We start from the raw sequence: 19,859 nt of genomic DNA on the forward strand, positions 1-19,859 counted from the left end.
GGACTGTTGCATCTGGCACGGGCCTCAGGCTGCTTCTACTCATGGCGGAAAAGTGGCAGGCAACTGGTGAGTACAAGGAGATCACATGGCGAGAGGAAGCAAGAGAGAGAGAAAGAAGGTGCCAGGGTCCTATAAACAACCAGCTCTCGCAGGAACTAACAGAGGGAGAACTCACTCATTACTCCCCCCTCCCCCAGTGAGAGCATGAATCCATTCACGAGGGATCCACCCCCAAGACTCAATCAGTTTCCAACACTGCCACACAGGGGATCAAATTTCCACATAAGTTTTGGAGGGGACAACATATCCAAACTCTATCATCCATCAAGTGCTATATTTAGGATTTATGTACTTTTCTGCCTGGTGAGAAGATGGGCGCATCGCATGCTTCCAGGCACTCCAGCCCTGCCCATGCCAAGTCCAGCAGGACATGGTGATTTTAACCTCATCTTGTTCTGATCTCCTTTAACACTTCTCTATTCCACCCGCAGAGACAGGCATCTGACACAGATGTTCTCCACCCCTCAGTGCATTGCTTTTTCATTTCACGTCTCAATTCCCCACAAGGCTGCCTCTTCACACAAGGCGGCAAACACAGACTGGGCACAAGTGTCTAGAGCTTGAGATTTGAGCCAAGGTAAGATATCCTTGCTAGTTAGTTGTCCTAACTCCACCCCTTAAACCAAGATAAATTCCAGATGCATCAAATATTCTAACACAAAACTATATAAACACTGTAAGAAGATGTCAGTATATATACTTTTATAATTTTAAAGCAGAGAAGATTTCTCTAAGCATGGCACAAAAACCAGAAACCATAAAGGGAAAAAGACCAACAGGTCTGACTAGATAAAAATTACAAACTGTATGCCAAAATACAAATGAGATAAAGTGGAGTAGTAATTGCAATTAAGATGACAAACAGAAGGGTAATACCCTCAGGACATAGAGAGTCCTCTCAAGTCATTTTTTTAAAAATCAACCCATAAACAGAACAAATGGGCACAGAACACAAACTGGCAATTCACACACATATTTAAGAAAATACAAATGAACAGTAACATAAAGAAAGATGTTCAACTTCACAAACAATTTTTTAAAAGGCAAGTCAACGTGTTAGATATTTATTTAATGTCTACTACCTAGAAAAAAATTAACAAGTCAGACATGGTACTGGCTAGGACACGTAGGTAAGTTAAGATTATCAGGAGTATGAATTAGAAAAGGAATCTTGCCGTGTAAATCAAAACGTAAAATGTACATATACCCTTTTGACCTAGTAATCCTGTTTCTATGAAAATGCTGACAATATAAAAATTTTAACCTTCTATATGATAAAATCAAACAAAGCCTATCACACACAAAAACAAAAACAAAGAATAAACCGTGAGAAAAATATTTGTAACCCACGACAGGTGACAGTTTGATATTCTTTCTTCTACAAAACACTCTTACAAATTAATAAGAAAAAAGAAGAACCCAAAAGGAAAGCAGACCAAAATATTACGAAATGGCTCATTTGTGGAAAGATGTCCAACCATATTCACAATTAAATCAAAACTGACAATAACAAGATTCCATTTACCACCCAACAGACTACAGAAGAATAAAAATAATATTTTTAACTCTTTATAAAATACACAATAAAGTTTTAAAAAAATGACAAATTTGAGTGGGAAAAAAGAATACAAGGCATATGCACGAGAAATGAGAAACTCCTACAAATGAATAAGAAAGAGATAAAGACTACAATAGAAAGATGACCGATGGACAGGAGTAAGTAACTGACAAGGGAAGAAACAAAACGGATGAAAGATGACCAACCTCCTACACAGTGTGGGAAATGCAAATTGAAACGAGATGCTTATTTTTGAGTCAAATTATCAAAGAATAAAAAGAATAAGTACTTGTTAGTAAATAACTTAAAAGTGAAGAAAAACCGGTGAGGAAGAGTAACCAGTTCAGAGATTTGGGTGGACAAGTAAGTGGGAGGGGAGGAGGGGAGAGGCAGAGTGTGAACAGGTTGTGCATGCCCTGGGCGGCCGTGGCTGTGGCTGTGGCCGTGGCCGTGGCCGTGGCTGTGGCGTGGCTATGCAGAATCTTACGGACCAATTTCTCACTTCTTTAGTTATCACTGGAACTGAGAGATGTTCCAGATTGTGATGCAAATACAGGCAGGCAGTGGAAAACACACGTGGCAAAAACCTCAAGGGAGGGCTGGCCGGTTGCTCAGTTGGTTAGAGTGTGGTGTCATAACACCAAGGTCAAGAGTTCAGATCCCTGTACCCTCCAGCTGCCAAAAAAAGCCTCAAGGGAGAGCTAATCTGTACCCTTTGCATTAAGTAGTAAGTAGTGAGTCTGTGAATGGTGACAGATAGTAATCTGGGTGTAGTTTGAGCTGGTTCTTTTCCTCCTTGTCACACAGGATTCCGACTGAGTGTTGCATTAAAGACCCACAAAGAAACATCAAGCAGAGGAAAATGGATCGAGGGGAAAGATACCATGTTTGAGGAGGGGAAAAAAATTGATGCTCTAATAGTAAACACAGAAAGTTTTCAAAAAAAAAAAGAAAAGAAAATTGCCAGTGGTGGAATTATAAAACATATTAATTATAACATTATGTTAATAATAATAATATAATAACTGCACAATGAGTTCTGCTTCTGAAGCAAAGTGCCTGGGTTCAGGTGCCAACTCTGCTTTTTACCCACTGGGTGATCTTGGGTCAAGTTACTGAACCTCACTGATCCTCATCTCCTTTGTGTACAGGACGAGTACAGTAGTAGTAACCACCCTCGAGGGGCTGATAGGGTCAAGTGAAGTGTGTGAAACACACAGAGCGCTCAGCACAGTGCCTGACACACAGCTGCATGCCACCAAGATCACCCACTGCTACTGTAGACCACACTCAGCCCCGGGAACCTTCTGCTCAGTGTCATCCCAGCAATCAAAATTGGAAGGTAGGGTCGGCCAATTAGCCCAGTTGGTTAGAGGGCAGTGTTGTAACACCAAGGTCAAGGGTTCAGATCCCTGTACTGACCAGCCGCCCCCCAAAAACAAAATAGTGAAAGGCACTGATGTCCACTTCATCTTGTCTCCAAATCAGGCCCGGGCCCTTTTCTGTCACTTGGCAGCACGCATGGACACACCTTCAGGCCAGAGCATCCAGGCCAACTCAGTTTCTGGTACAGATTAGAATGTCAATCTGAAGTGGCAATTAGGAGCTATTCCCAGAGTGGATGCTGCAGAAAAGGCCCCAGCAGCATCTCCTCCAAAGGTCTACGAGGGTCCGAGCTGCAATTAGGTATCAGCTTAATTCCCTGGAGGTGCCGGAACAAGTGGAAAATGCCATTTGCCCAGCAACCAATTTTCCCAACTGACAGGTGATTATTCTAATTACTAAAGGATTTTCTTTCCTTTTCAAATTGCTAACACATTCCTTAAAACTGGCGCCTCACCCGATGCGATGACGGTGCCTGCCCACAGCGTGTTCTCGATGCTCAGGCTCTCGCTGATGGGAGGGTCGCTGTCTTCCTGAAAAAGACCAAACAGATACACGTTCTACCAAGGTTTGGTCCGGATCCGCAGGCTGCTTCTAGCCTCCTCCTCCCAACACAGGAGAAGTGCTCTACCCGATCAGACTGGGCGCAGCAGTGTGGAAGCCTATAGCTCAGCCAGGAGAGGAGGGCCAGGCTCACCAACTACTGTCCTTGCAGAGTTCATCTCCCACAGAAATACTGGTCAAAGCTGGCTCATATTTAAGAAGTGCAGGTCACTAATACCAAAGGGATATTTTACAAGGTAAGAACTAAGATGCATAAGCAAATCCATTAGGCTCTTTGCAGACCAGTCTTATGTGCACAGAAAGAGAACACAGACCATTTAACATGGATTCTATAAGTCTATTGCCCCATATTCCTCAAATAATTTAAATTTGAATTTAATTTCTATTTGGAAAGATCTGGAAGTGGCTCATAAGTTACAAAAATGGCAGAGGATTTGCATGAATAAAAAAGGACACGGTCCCATCTGAAGGAGACAGAGTAACTGTGTTCAGACAGCAGAGTTAACATTAATTATAATAACACTTGCCTCTCTACCTTGTCAGGTAACTCAAGCTGCTCTGAGCCTGGAAGAAAATTCCAGTTGTGTCTACCTCACTGAGAAATAATGTCAGCTTTCAAGGTGAGGCCTTCTTACAAATCTCACCTCCAATCTGGCATAAAATGACTTCCTGACAAAGAACTGTGTCTACCTTACTAAGAAACAATATGTCAGCTTTTAAGGAAGGGCCTCCTTATAGAAATCTCATCTCCAATCTGGCATAAAACGACTTCCTGACAAAGAACTGTCAACACCACTTTGCAGGCCTTCCTCACCCATGCATACTTTAAAACAGGATTCTATTAAGATAAGCTTACTTACCCTGGTAAAAGTTCCCACAAAGTTGTGAATGTCAATATGTGGCTCTTCTGCATATACATACGATCGAATCTGAAGAAGATCCTGTTCAACAGAGGTAACATTTCAGAATTAAAACAATGTCAGCTTATGATTCAAAAGATTTCAGGAGGCACCCACTATTTTTCAGAAGCAACTGTATTTTCCAAACAGAGCAACGGGCTCTCAAAATTACAGGGCAGGTGGAAACAAGAAGAAAAACCTCCATTTAGTAAATAAGTTTAGGAGTTGTTACATATAATATCCCAAGACACTCTGAGAGACTCTACAGCAAAGACACCTGTTAATCTGTATTCATCCAGCATTTTCCAAACTTGATGGGACAGGTGACACTACACAGCTATTAATACCCTTGAAATGGGCAGATCCCCTTTTGCTAAACTCTGGCTTCCAAGATTTGTTTGTGCCAAAGAAAATACTCGCTCAATCAACAAATGGTTATTGGACATCTACTCTGTGCAAAGCCCTAGAAAGGGCTGAAAAAGGAATAAGACATGTCAGATCCATTCAATGACTTCTATCAGAAAACAAACATAAAATAGCAAGAGCTGGCAAAAATGTATAGAAATTGGAACCCTTGTGCACTGGTGGTGGTAACATAAAATAGTTTGGTCACTCCAGAAAACAGTATGACAGTACCTCAAAAAATTAAACACTGATTTACCATATGATCCAACAATTCCATTTCTGGGTATATACTCAAAAGAACCAAAAGCAGGGACTCAAAGAGATATCTGTACACCCACGTGCATTATTCACAATAGCCAAGAGGCAGAAGCAACCCACATGCCCATCAATGAAAGAACGGATAAACGAAATGTGGTATATACACACAGTGGAATACTAGCCTCGAAAAGGGAGGAAATTCTGACACATGCTACAACATGGAAGAACCTTGAGAACCTTACATTGAGTGAAATAAGCCAGACACAAAGGATGACATGATTTCACTTATATGAGGTACTTAGAGTAGTCAATTCATAGAGACAAAAAGCAGAAGGGTGGTTGCCGGGACTGGGTGGAGGGAGGAATGAAGAGTTATTGTTTAATGCAAACAAAGTTCTAGTTTTGCAAGATGAAGAGTTCTGGAGTTGGATGGCAGTGATGGCTGCACAATGGTATTAATGTACTTAGTGCCACTGAACTGTGCACTTAAAAATTGCTCAGTGGGGGGCTGGCCTGTGGCTCACTCGGGAGAGTGTGGTGCTGATAACACCAAGGTCACGGGTTCGGATCCCATATAGGGATGGCCAGTTCGCTCACTTGGGTGAGCGTGGTGCTGACAACACCAAGTCAAGGGTTAAGATCCCCTTACCGGTCATCTTTTAAAAAAAAAAAAAAAATTGCTCAGTGGTAAATTTCATATGTATTTTGCCACAATTAAAAAAAAGCAAAGCAAACAAGAAGCCAACCTTAGGTGATAAGACAGCGTAGAAGTAAAATACCTTGGCAAAAACTGCACTTCAAAGCAGGACATGTGAAGTGGCCTATGACAGGTACAGGCAGTCACTGCTAGAACAAGGAATGAAGGAAGAGGAAGGGGCAGTGGGCAGCCGGAAAGAGAACGGCAGGGGAGGGGATAGAAGTAAAGCCCGGGAGGAAGAAAGGAAGGCCAAAACACAGCATGGAAGGGCAAAGTCCAGAAACAGAGAGCCCCGGGGAGCAGGAACAGGGAATGACCACGCACTGGCTCAGGGAGTTCCAGGAGGAAATGGCAATGTGGGGCCCAGCTCACGTAACAAGCTAACGGCCCAGCTAAAACGTACTGTTATGATGTCGTGTATACACACACACTCACACATATAGATGGCATGATGACAGGGGGTATATCTTCAGCCAATTTTTCTCAGTGGCTTTTGCTACCTAACAGGAAGGATCTTGAAGATGGCTCGTTGGCCAATCAACTGCTGGTCCAAGATAAGGCTTTGCACAAACAGAGCTGAGAGCAAATCCCAACCCCTCATACCAGCCATGAGAGTCTGGAGAAATTACTAACCCCCTCTGGCCTCAGGCTCCTTACCTATGAAATAGCCACACCACCACTACATTTTAGGTGACCAGTATAGACTAACAGAGACACTGTGGAGAGCCAGGTACTACATCTGCATGCGGTGGGAGGCAGTGGCCATTATCACCAGCATCATCTACAGCAGGACATGTATCCAACCAGGGACCCTGAGGCCCTTTCTGCTGTCGCTGAACCCAACTCTGACCTTCCACCTACTTACCTGCTCTGTTCCTTCTCCTCTCTCCCCTTTCCTGATTCTTCTTACTTCCTTTTCGCTTTAACAAAATTCTTTCAGAACCAGCACTGCTCATCCTGACAACGTGACCCAAGTCCACAACCTCTGCAGGCACAGGGCATCCTGGCCCTTCACGCGAGCCTGCGGAGCTACCAGCACTTCTCTCATCCAAAAACTACAGTTCCTGCTGGTAGCCTGTTGTGACATGTCCCAGCCCTGACATCTGGAAGTTTCTTTTTACCTCACCCTCACCCGACCTCTTAAAAGAGAGGTAGGATAGTTTATAGAAAAAAGGGAAGCAAGGATTCCCTTCTAGATAAATCTTACTTTATCACCAAGATACCTGATTATAAAGTGCTAGATAAAATTGTCCAAATATATTAAGGGATAGAAATTGCCCCAAAATATTAAGGGATAGAAAATGGATACATTATGATGTCCACATCTTCAATATTATGCAGATGCAAAAAAGAATAAGAGTGTGCTCTGAATTTTCAATTAACTACCAACATGTAAAATTTGAGTGACTTTGCATGAAAATCTGGGTTTCTGGGTTCTCATCCAAAAACAATCAGGTGGTCAGGCTAACTCGGGCCAATGACACACTTGGCAACAAGGGTTGGAGTTGAGTAAAAGCTACTAGCCACCCCTCAGACAGAGCCTGCACTCCCGATAACTAACTAGGAGGCACCTTATGCATACATGTTTGCGCTGCAGCCTCTGTGTACTGGTAAGAAAAGGCCCAGAGACACGTTAAATGTGGAGGGGAAAAAAGCTGCAAAACAACAAATACAGTCTGATCCTATTTACGTAAAACCACAACCCGCAAACACTCTGCGTGTGCATGTTTATAAGTCAGTTCACTGAAAAAGATCTGGAAAGACCACCACCAACTTTACATGATCCCCTCTGGGAGGAAAAGATCTGGGGTAGAGACAGTGAGCAAGACTTTTCACTTTTTTTTCAATAGCTTTCTGTACAGTTTGATTTTTTTCTTTTAACAAGAATACACTCGTGTATTACTTGTGTAAGCATTTTATATAATTTTTTCATCTAAAATTTTATATTTAAAAGTTAAATGAAATGCTGCTCCCCACTCAGGCCCCCTAAGCCCACAAGGCCAAGAGCTCCCTGCCATAGACACAGCGGTACCTCACCTCTCTCTGAGCCCCAGCCAAGGCCTGGACCAGACGAAGGGCAAAGTGAGCATTTATTAAACTGGGTGACACTTCCAAAGCACACACCAAGAAATGCAACTCCATGCTGAGGAAGGTAATGGCATCTTCAATCTGAAGCTCTTCTAAACTGTCTCTAGAACCTTCAAGTCATTTTGAGGACCAGAATCTTTCTCTTGGTGAACTCTAACCAGGAAGTAAACACATTCCCCAGACAAAATCAGAGCCTGCTCATTAGGTTAGCTCCATCTCACGGGCATGACGGTGCCTTCTAAAAGTTCCCAGGGGCTCCTGGACTGCAGTTAGAAACTCACTGCTTGGGCCGAGCCCGTGGCGCACTCGGGAGAGTGCGGCGCTGGGAGCGCGGCGATGCTCCCGCCGCGGGTTCGGATCCTGGATCCTATATAGGAATGGCCGGTGCACTCACTGCCTGAGTGCCAGTCACGAAAAAGACAAAAAAAAAAAAAAAGAAAGAAAGAAACTCACTGCTCTAGAATTCCTGGTTTAAAAATTAACAGCAATGATCGTGCTCTTTCACTTTTTATTAGCCATGAAAAATCATTAGTACCGTGGCCACATCTATTATTATGTTAACTCAATATTAAGACACAGAACTTTCTCCCTCCTGCTCCTTCCTCACGGATAAGGAGTAGCATCAATGCATGTGACACAAACACAGGAAAAGCTTCCATGTTCCACTTAATCCTTCCAGACTACATGTGGGCATGCCAATTCTGAGCATTTAAATTACATTTGGCCAACTACTGTGGCCATCCCCTTAGACAAGAAAGGAAAGTCCATATGACCCAGCAGCTCCTCTTCTGTGTATAAACCCAAAAGAACTGAAAGCAGGGACTCGAAGAGATATTTGCACAGCATGTGCATTATTCACAATAGCCAAGAGGTAGAAGCAACCGAGAATCCACTGATGGATGAACAAATAAACAAAATGTTATCCATTCAATATGCAATGGAATGCTACTCAGGAACAACCATCTGATATATGCTACAACATGGAAGAACCCTGAGAACAGACTGCACGGGGCTGAGGACAACAGCATGGACCCTAGAATTGATTCTCACTAAGATGAGAAGCCTTTGGAAGCTTTGGACAGAGGAAGGACATGCTCTTATCTTTTCTTTTTTCCCAGGTACCTTGCCAGAGTTTCTTAGGATTTTGAGCTTCCCTGCATGCAGGGTCTGTATTTGGCATGTTCACACTAATGAAAACCAAGAAGCACTCAAGGCTCTTCAGGACCCCACACTCCCCAACTGGCCCCACTTCACATTTGAGTCTCCTCATCCCCCCACCCACCCCCACCGTCTGGCCCCCAAGGGCATATCTGAGTTTGAGAGCCCTGCAAGGACACGGTTGGCAGGGGCTGCTTCTGCACAGGGAGAGTTACTCACGGCAGCCGTGGGGAGCCTCTGCGTGCATGCCACGGGAAGCCGCAGCTTCCAGTCTGTCTCCCCATCCAGCTGATCCGTCCGCAAGAAGCAAGACCCTGTAGGAGGAAGTTGGGGACCATCTGCTCACCTGCAAGTTGAGAATCCTTCCCTTACCAGCTCTGGGCAGCTCCTGCTCTGGTCCTTGTAAAAACAGCCAGTCAATGGCCAGGGAACAATAGGAAAAATGAATACACTATTTGCTCCTTCCCCCATAAGCTCTGGGGTCAGAGGGATCTCAGTTCAAATCTTCCTTCCACTGCTCACTCACAGCAGGATGCTAGGCTAGTTTCTGAACTTGCTAAGCCACAGTGTGTCCTGGTCTATAAAATGGGGAGAAACATAGACCTCACAAGCTTGCTGTAAGGGTTGGGTGGCCAGCACAAGGCAAGCAGCATTAGAGGTCATCCTGGGCAAGGGTTCTGAGCACATTCTCAGGAGTCAGGCTGCCTGGGTGCAGGTCTGGGCTCTACTGCTTACTAGTAGCTTTGTGCCTTAGGCAGTTACTTATCCTCTCTGAACCTGTTTCCTCCTGTGTAAAAATGGGGATAGTAACAGCATCAACCTCGCAAGAATGTTATGAGAATAAAATAGTTGATCTGTGCAAAGTGCTCAGAACAGCACTGACCCAGGGATGGTGGTACCACAGGGTCCGCTGTTATCATTGGCCTACACGTTTTGTAGATGTGTATTTCAGTCTTACACACAAGCCCATGCAATTAGCTATGTATTTCATCAGACAGAAAATGTATTCAATTCACTGACACTGCAGGTAAGACTTCTAAGAACTATTAAGGTAAAATACTCTTTTTTTGGAAGAAAGGGAGAGCATATCAGGTGTCCTAATCCATAATTGGGGGCCCTGATCCACAATCCTCCGTCTTCATTGCATAGGACACAAGAACCAATTTGAGGACAAAGCTGCGGTTTTTAAAAGAAGACTGTTTTAATCTAGTGCCTTCCATCCCGTCTCCTAACTTCTAATATATTATTGCCATAAAATGTTATTTGTACTTTCATTTGATTCATAATAAAATAGGTCACAGCAATCTCAAAGGAACATGAATGGAAATTTTTCAGATGTTGAGAAACCTCCAATTGTGTCAGATAAGCAAGAAAAAGGAAACAACCTTGTTTCCTCAGAACAACTTAAATAACAAAAATTAAAAGTATGGCAATTTTGAGTCAATGGATAGGGTGGGCAGACAATGGTGACAGCCAGGAGTGAGAGAGATTCACTCCCGCAAACACTGGTTGTGACAATAAATCAATCGGTGGGCGCGGTGGGCACAGCTCCGCAACTCATGAGCAAGGACAAAAAAGGCACCCACCTCTCTGCCCAGTTTCTCTCCTGCCCCATCTCATCCCACACTGCCTGGTGTGGCCTTAGAAGAGAGAGGATTTCTGTTTGCTTCTATTATTACAGACACTTCCTCGTTCCACCACCTCCTGAAGTTGGGTTTAACGTAGCCCAGAGAGAAAAACCCAGGCAACTGCATGTGTGATTTTACCAGCTGTGAGTCCATGGGCATCCAAGTCACTGTATCTTTTACATGATCAAAATCTATTGGCTTGCGAGCCCCAAAAACACTTTCTGAAAAGACAACTGTTCTATTAAAAAAGATGTTTCTGACTCACCTCTAGGGCTCCAAAATGATAATCAACTTCTGTCAAATGACTATTTTGCCAAATTACCACTGAAAGGTTAATGGTTATTTTCCAAATTGATCTCAGATGTTTACCATTTTTTTCTGATGTCCTCAGGAAGATCATGTCAGCAGGGACCCGCTGGTTCTGTTATGAATAGAAAGCCTGTTACTGTGAATATCTATGTGCAAGGGTTTGTACGCCCCTACCCCAACCCCTCAGGTCGGAGGAGGTGGGGAACGACCCAAATCCACAGCCTCTTTTAAGTCTCTTCCTTTGTCAAAGGCAGATTTGGGGATTTATTTTGTTTTGAATCTGAAAAATCTTGCACACAGCTGTTACTTTACTAATCCTCTACTAAAATCTTATCTTGGAAAGAGAGCTTCTAGTTTGCTGGCGAGTCCAACCATTCCCTCCTGAAATTACAGCCAGGGGACACGGGAGCGAAAGCCCACTACCCCGGCTGGCTGTCTTCCAGGGTGTCTGCTGATATTCAAGACAGACACGCTCTGCTCATGCTTTCTGTTTCCACCAATTTTCCAGCTTGATGTCTGGCTTGCAGTGGAATTTTAATAAGGAAGTAAAGTAGTAAGAAGTAACACAAGCCATTCTCAAAAAAAGAGAGAAGCCAACAGAAGCCCCCGTTTAATCATGAACAGAAAAGTACTTGATAACATAAAGAGGGTTTGTGTGGTTCTGAGCTGCCACCCGAAAGCATTTCACTTCACCTCAAATCGACTTTGAGTTCTTGGATTTAATCCTTTTAAAAGAGCACAGAGTTCAATTCCTACAGAAACAAGTTAAGACACAACTCTTTTCTAATCAAATATTATTCCAAGACTCTCCAGGGCCACCCCAAAATCCAATACCTTCCAAATATACACAGAAGAAAAAGATACGAGTGTTTGCTGAAGTAACAAACATATTAACACTGCTATTTTTAAAAGTGCATTTTTGGCCTTTTTAACGTTCTCGTGTTACACTTAACCTCTGCTCCCTATAAAACAGTAGACAAGCACAATGTTTAAGTCAGAAAATGCAGGCTGAAACTGCTCAAAAGGTAAATTAGGTAAATATTTTTAAGTGTCTATGTAGCAAGCAGTATTCTAGGAAAGATTTTATGATGGATTATTATTTTTTTTAAATCCCAAAACAAACACATCGAACAGGAAATCAAAACTTGTACTTGTGTTCGTAAACAGGAATGCTGGCTAATCAGCTCACACAAACTTTAAAAAAGTATCTTGTATGTGTTGCTTGGGAAAGAAATTATTCTCCCCAGGCAAAGCTGCTGGATGGAATCCCAAAAAGCATCATTCAATTTGTCTACCAGATACACAAATTACATGTTAGGATCCATGCAGTGGTGGCAAAGACATCCTGGCTGCACATACTGACAGCAGCCCAGCCTGTGACAAGCTTGGAGGCTCCACTCACCTTTTCAACAATGATGAGATCTCCAACTTGGATGCTGGAACTCTTCACCTTTACCGTCCCTGCAAAGACACATCACTGTCTTAATTCGCTTCAATTCAGTATGTCTTTGTTGAGCATCCACCAGTCACAAAGTCATATTTACAGTACACCCAGAAGTGTGTGTGCCCCCACCTGCCACTTCCCTCTCCCCCAGTGTCATTATCTCCTGTCTCTCTAAGCAAAAGTTAACCTGCTGCAGTGACGGCTCCAAAAATTAAATCCCCACTTCACAGGGCACTGGAATAACCCATGCCCTTTGAGAAAGACAGTCTGTCTTAACAGTGACTTAGAAGCTTTTTAAAATCAGCACCATAAGACTCTAATCAGCCTCAAAAAAAAAAAAAAAAAAAAAAACCAGAAATAGGGCTGAAAATTAAGAGTCAGATCCATGAGGAAAAAGTCAACTCTTAATTTTCAACACCACCACAAAGAAAGAAGCTAACCCAAAAGGACTGATTTACTTTTTAATTTACAATTGCTCTACAGTTTGGTTTATAGGATTACGATCAGACTATGTAACTTTTGCTGAATGTTTATCTGGATAAACATTAAAAGCTAACATCAAACACACTCATTCTGTGCTAAGCACTGTACAGAGATTGATGGCTTCGTTCAATCCATCAACAGCAATCAGAAGAAGGTACTATTATCATCTCCAGTTTTCAGAGAAGGAAAGCAGGCCTAGGACACTCCATCCTCCCCAAGTCTCAGAGCTAGAACCCATCAGCACCAGGAATCACACTCACATCTAACTCCGAGTATGGAGTAAGAAGTCATGAGTTCAGTTCAACTCAAAAAACACCATTGAGTGCTACATCCTGGGGGTTCAAAGATGAAAGTCCCCAAAGCCTTAAAAAGCCCAGAGCCTGGCACAGGAGTGGACACACTTGTCCTGTGAAGGGCCAGAAACTGAAGAGTGCCAAGAGACAATGTCCTTGACTCCTGCAACAACTGTTCTGATAGTCTTCTGTACATTTACATTTTACATTTTAAAATGTGAAAATCACCCTTAGCTCTCTGGCCATACAAAAACAAATGGAGAGCTGACTATGGTGCGCAGGCTCTGGTTGGCAGCACACGACCTGGTGAGAACACCAGCCAGAGAGATGCTGTCGGTGCAAAGTGGCACATGATGCGACAGCAGTGAGTCCTGGGTCCTCGGGGAGCAGAAAGGGGGGAAACTTCCCCCTCTGAAGGTGGACCTGGAGCAGTGCCCAGCACACAGAAGGCACTGATTATTCACTCAACATTCAAGCAATATTAACTGAGAGCCTGCTATATGCCAGGTGTTCTAAAGCTAGGGATACCCAGAACTCAGATTCAAGTGGAGAGCAGGAGGCAATAAACACACAGGGAACAGATGGGAGTGGGGACCTGGAGGGGTAGGTGTCAACAAACTCTCTGCATCAGAGCTTAGATTGGAATTAACCAGACAAATGACACCCTGGGTGCCAATAACAGGTGAGGAGGTGGCGTGAGATGCGAGAAAGGGGTGCCTGCGAGGGGGGCATGGCATGCACATGACCCAAGGCTGGACACCTCCAGCAAGACCTGAAGCACCACGTGGAAGGCAAGGAACAGCAAAAGATGAAGGTGGAGGCGCTGGTCGGGGCCAGGTGATGCAGCCCCCTGTGAGCAAGGCCGGAGAGGACATGGGCCTTTATTCTAGGGATGGGCCCAATTTTTACACAAGGGAGCACTGTAAAATCTTTACATTCCTGGTGTCTTGTAGTAAGCACATTTAACTTGCAAATGTTCAGCTGAGACATTATAAACAATGATCTTCAAACCCCTTCAGTAAGTACATGTCCCATAGCAAGAGCGAAATGGGAATCAGGAACCTGCGCTCCCCTCAGTGTAGTCATTCATTCAACAAATACCCAGTGCTCACTCACTAGGACTCCTACCTCTGCTTCTCTAGCTTTATGAAGAGCTTGACACTTATGAAATAATCTGAGTGCACAACTCTACATTTCCACAATTTCTCACAGTTCTACACTTTGAACATAATTTAATGCCATGTGTTTTTTAATTCACCACTACTGAGATTTTTCAAAGCATTCAAATTATTTCTATTGACACAACTCTCTTCAATAGGTTCCACCGGGTTTGATCTTAACTCATTTTTGTATTTCATTAAATTTTGTCATTATAAGTAGAACTGGCACCAAAGGGTCTGCATACGAATACTACTGACTTCTAGAAAGCACTCAGCAAGAAGCACTCAATTTGTAGAAAGCTTGGTGACGAGCTAGACCAACCCACAATTGCTGCTAGGACTTCTGGACTCCCCTGGTGTGAGGATATCATGCTACTAAGTGAACATCTAGCATCTCATGATGCCTCATTTTCATAAAATATGATGCTAAATTCAGCCCTATGGCCTGAACCCTGGTGTGCTACAGACAGACCCACTAAGCCTCAAGTTTCATTATATCTTGGGCTTCAGTCTTTATATTTACAGAGGGACAGGAGAACATCCACTAAACCAAACAGTTAGATGATTAGAAATGAGTAAAGAGAGAGGGACTGATCGGCAGAATTCTTTGACTGCTTGAACCACTCCGCTTGTTCCACTAGGGGGCGACAGAAAGAACACACGTGGATGAACCGTTCTGGTGCGCTTAAGGGAGGAAGATCGTAAATTCAACATGGCCTTCAGCGCCAATGAACTTTTCCTTCACCTGAGCTTGCCCCAACTTTCCCGAACATAAATTTACACATTGCCTTTGGTTTTATTACTAAAATTTATGCTGCTGGCCTGACCTAAACGATCACACCTGTGTTCAGATCATCAAGCCCTAGTTATGAGTTTTCTCTTAAAATCTAACTCAAAGAAGAGAGTATGTTTTAATTCTTACTAAATAATAATTGCCTTTGTATACATGTGTATGTTAGCAGGACAGAGGACAAAATCAGGAGGATTATACTGAAAGGACTGGCAGTGATTCTTTCTGAGGATATGAGGGATTCATCTCTTTCTCTGGCATAGATATTTTCTAAATTCTTCACATTAATTTTCTTACAATAAGCATGAGGTTGCATTTCTAAAAAGAAAAATAATAACAAATTAAATTAGCTGAAATTTTTAAGTGACCAGGCCCAGATTTTTCCCTTCTGCAACTGAGCCCTGATTTATGATCAGTTAATTTGAACTCTGCCTCTTTCTGTCCATCTGCTCTACCTCAACAAAAACCCTTTAATCCGCTGTGTTTGCAGAGCAGTTTCTGAGTAACCCCAGCAGGCCGATCCTTCATGGCAACACTCCTACTGTACCTGACAGTCAGCCAGCAGGTCTCTGGCTCCATCTCAGGAGGCCCGCGGGAGCCACACCATCAGGAGGTCGTTTGTATTTCCTAGCCATGGCTCACTCATTAGCATTTCAGTGTTTTAGGGGGATGAGCCTTGGCTTTGCAGCTTCAACAAAGATGGACCCCCAGACTCCCATTCTACTGAGCTAATGCAAGGTGCTGACCATAAATGAAGACTTTGCATGCCAGGTTGCTTTCTAGAAGTCAGTATTTTGTGATCAAAAATATGTTGGAAGAGCCGAGCATTCAGTGGCTAGGACTGACTGACTCACACAGTGAGAAAACGCTTAAGATTGTAGAAAGGGCCCAAAACACAATTTCTAACATCACATCAACCACTATTCTAAGCTTTCTATAAATGTTCTTGGGGGGGGGGGGGAACAAACCAGGATACAGAGAAGCAATCTGGCAGAGCCTCTTCAAAAAGTGACACAAGAAAGAAAAAACAGCCCATTTGCAGTGATTATTACCCATCTCCAAAGAGAGCAGGAACTCTCCTTGCAGCTCATTCAATTGGAAAGACAACATTCTCCCAACACTCCACTGGGAAGGCACACTTCCCAAGCACCCCTATTTTACTCATTCGTCTGGCTCCCTCAGAGCCTACTAAAGCCCCCTGCTTGCATAAATGCACTATTGCTATCATCCTAAAATTCTCAGTAATTTTTTTTAAATGCCCCACATTTTCATTTCACACTGGCCCCATAACTATGTAGCTGGTCGGAAAGGTAAGGAAAAACACCCAGTATCATCTTCTTTATAAAGTACACAGGAAAGCTTGGCCCTGTCCTATGAACTGGAGAAACAGAACTTTGAATCTTCCCCTAAGATCTTTCTTCTCTTCTGGATCCCGTAACACCACATGGCTAAACTCAAGGCTTGAGGATTTTTAAATACATTTGCAGACACTCTACAGAAGCTAGGTAAGAGACTTTTGCAAAAGTTAAGTGGAAAATTCTTTGCCCACCACATCCTAAATCATTAAATGTCTTCTAGTAAATTTACCCCTTTCAACTTCCGTCTCTTCACCTAAGTCATCTCTCAGTTGGAGTTTATAACAGGGAACAAGCTTCCAGTGACTAGAGCTGTTTATTTCTATAGAGAGGGACCCCAAGCCTTTCATAAGCAAACCTATTGAGCCCAAACCATGCCTTTCATGGATGACAGCTTCAGAATAAGAGCAGTTTGTCTACGTTGCAGGGAGAAACCAGATGTTTCCCTTGAGTCGAAACAAGCAAATGACAATTCAGTCAAACTGCAGAACAGCCTGCCAAAAAAAAGAATTTTTTTTAATAAATTCCAGGCTCTAGTCTGTGTGGGCCTATTTTTTGACCCCGAACACCTCCAGCTATACTTCTATTTTTCATTGTGCACGCAGGGCATTGACTGCTTTTGTAGATCTCTAACAACAGTCTCCATGCGCTAACCCTGGTTAATGTATTACTCTTTAACTCACACTCTAATCTAACTGTGACAATGATGAGTTGTAAATTCTGCTCCATGTGTACATTTCCTGGGGTTGACATTAAAACGCCTCTGCAGATCCAGCAGAGTTCAGAGGTTTAAAGTTGAAATTTTCATATTCAAATAGAGTTGTCTGCATTCCCCAGAACCTAAGAAAAGACTGTTATATGAAAACAGGCAAAGGGTTGAAAAGTATTATAAATATCACTACCACTTCCTGGGCTTTTGTTTAAAGTAGGGGCAATGTGAACAAAAAAAAAAAAAAAAAAGATGAAGTTTAAATGTAAGAAGTTTATAACTGACAGAGGCTTTTAAAATAAATATATAAATGGTCTAGCCAGCTTATGGTGCCCAAAAAACGATGAAACAGACTAACACCTTGTCGGGGGCAAAGATCTTTTGGGAAAGATAATAGTGTGATTTGCATGTGAGATTTTTCAGATTGTTGGGTTTTTTTTTAATTAAACCATACACCACTTCATCAATGATTTGTGATAAAGTGAAACTGAGTACTTTGAAAGAAAAAAACTGAAGTTTATGGATCTGAAATAACTCTGCATCTGTCAGAGACTGCATGAGAAAGTATTTGACAAAATCTATTTTAAATAAGACTCATTAATGCTGATGCTCTGAATCTTAGTGAGGGAAGTTTGGGAAGGAGAACTCTTTGTCGCTGAGCTGAATTTGAAATCCTTCATAAAAGACCTTTGCAGTAATTCTGCTGCAGTGACATCAGAAAGTCCATCCCTTCTTTAAAAACTCTCTTCATTAAAAAAATCACAAAGCATATCTTAGTGTTCCCCATAGACATGGGAGAACTCTGTTCAGACAATAGAGTCCATACTTTGAAAACATAAATAGTACCGTGTTTAAGAATACAGAGCTTCACTGTAGATAATTAACTATTAGCTAAACAATTCTCCATTAACGAATCCATGTTCCCTACACTATTCTACCTTTTGATTAACTCCAACGGAATATAACTCCCAAAAAGAAAAGCATGCATATCCTTAGGTCTCAAAACATAGTCACACTAATTGCAATCCTAGATCATGGTCCAAAGTGGATTTTGAATTAAGTTGGAAAAAAGATATCTTCAAATGGAAACGAGATCCTGAGTTTATAGGTGATTCTGTAACTGGGAAAGGGTGAGCACAGTGCTTTACTGAACTACCTAAAAGCACTAGAAGAGGACAGATATCAATCAGGTTGGATTTTCATACTACATATGTACAAAACAGCTGAAGACGAGAGGGAGTCTCTCCCTCTTGCACAGAATTCTGGCTTATGACTTACAGCTAACTGTCTGCACAGATGTCCCCAGCAGGAAAGAAGCATCCGCAATTGCGTTAATTATGCTTCTGTTTGCACTTTCTTTCAAGGCTAATTATCAGCTTGCTTCATTTAGCCCCTGATCAGAAGTTAGTATGGGAAAGCATTCCTGGTATGAAGACACAGGGAATTCATCTTGCGAAAATGTGAAACCAGTTTCCCTCACTACCTGTGATAATCGAAGCAGTCCACCACCCCCCCCGCCCCCCACCTCCAGAATTAAACTTTTGGTTTGGGGAAGACAAGAAAGAAGAGAAATAATTTATTCACCAATTATTCTTTCCTGTCCCAACCCAAATCTTTTAAGCAACACAACTAAGTTTTGCTGTGTCTGTTACTACTTCAAGACCTTCTCTTCTGGGGGCTTTCTTTCCAGAGCCACTGACTGCTATTAATTTGGGAAGACAGCTCTATAATTAAAACCATAGAAACTCATAAAGGTCTAAGAACTGCTCTTAAGTCTCCGGTCATACTTTTAAATGTGAATTTTGAGTAGGAGGAAAGGTGACGCTTGTTTATCCAAAGGCATTTCTCCTTTGTGGCTTTCAGCGGTCTGTCCACCTTAGAACGAGAAGGCTGGATTGATAGGTTTCTGTGGACTCAGAAATGTGTTTTAAAATGACTTTACTGATGCCCAAATAAAGGGAAATAAATAAATAAGATGACTTAAATCTTAAAAGTCTTTCTGTTGCATATGTATTAAGGCTGAACACTGGCAGTCACTGAGATATTATAAGCAGAAGTGCTGAGCTCAGCTCCTGGTACCCAGTAGGTGTCTAGACTTAAAGGCTGAGGTTTTATTTCCCAGCATGCCTGGATTCAAATGTCAGCTCTGCCCCTTGACTGGCCACATCATCTCAGACAAGATGTTCTCTTGTCATAGGGGCCTAGGCTATGAACCTAGTGATGGGTGAAAAACAGAAACCTTTCCCTTCCCTACCACTTCATCTGTAAAAGCTACCTCCACAGGGCTGTTTCAAAAATTATAGACCAGACCTCATCCAGCACCTGCCTGGCTTATGGTAGGTTGTCCTTCCTTTTTTCTCCTGCTTTTCTATTTGGACATTTTTTCAAACAGCTCAAAGCCACCTTCTTACTGTAGCATGCCTTGTATGCAAATTCTTGGATCTCAGAATCAACCTTCCCCAAGCCTCAGGTTCTCACTGGCCTACCTGGTCTGTTCTTCTGTTTGCCCAGGAGAAAGGGGCTCAGAAAACATGGCCTAATTGAGAAGAATGAGATGGATCCAGAACCTGGGGTTCTGCAGCCCGCACTCCCAAACACCACAAGCTGTGGCCTCGTGC

The 19,859-nt window shown here is 42.8% G+C and overlaps 1 protein-coding gene across 1 annotated transcript in view; it reads right to left on the reverse strand.

Moving 5' to 3' along the window:
• Positions 1-19,859, reverse strand: part of ATP9A (ATPase phospholipid transporting 9A (putative)) — a 126,003-nt gene that overhangs the window by 66,767 nt on the left and 39,377 nt on the right. Inside the window, exons 5-9 of the mRNA XM_063092336.1 lie at positions 12,410-12,468; positions 11,068-11,119; positions 9,290-9,384; positions 4,426-4,506; positions 3,459-3,534 (exon numbers count right to left, since the gene is read on the reverse strand). Coding sequence (XP_062948406.1) covers positions 3,459-3,534; positions 4,426-4,506; positions 9,290-9,384; positions 11,068-11,119; positions 12,410-12,468 — 363 coding nt within the window. The remainder of the gene's footprint in view (positions 1-3,458; positions 3,535-4,425; positions 4,507-9,289; positions 9,385-11,067; positions 11,120-12,409; positions 12,469-19,859) is intronic.

The sequence above is a fragment of the Cynocephalus volans genome, chromosome 1 (genome assembly GCF_027409185.1).
Source record: "Cynocephalus volans isolate mCynVol1 chromosome 1, mCynVol1.pri, whole genome shotgun sequence".
NCBI lineage: Eukaryota > Metazoa > Chordata > Mammalia > Dermoptera > Cynocephalidae > Cynocephalus > Cynocephalus volans.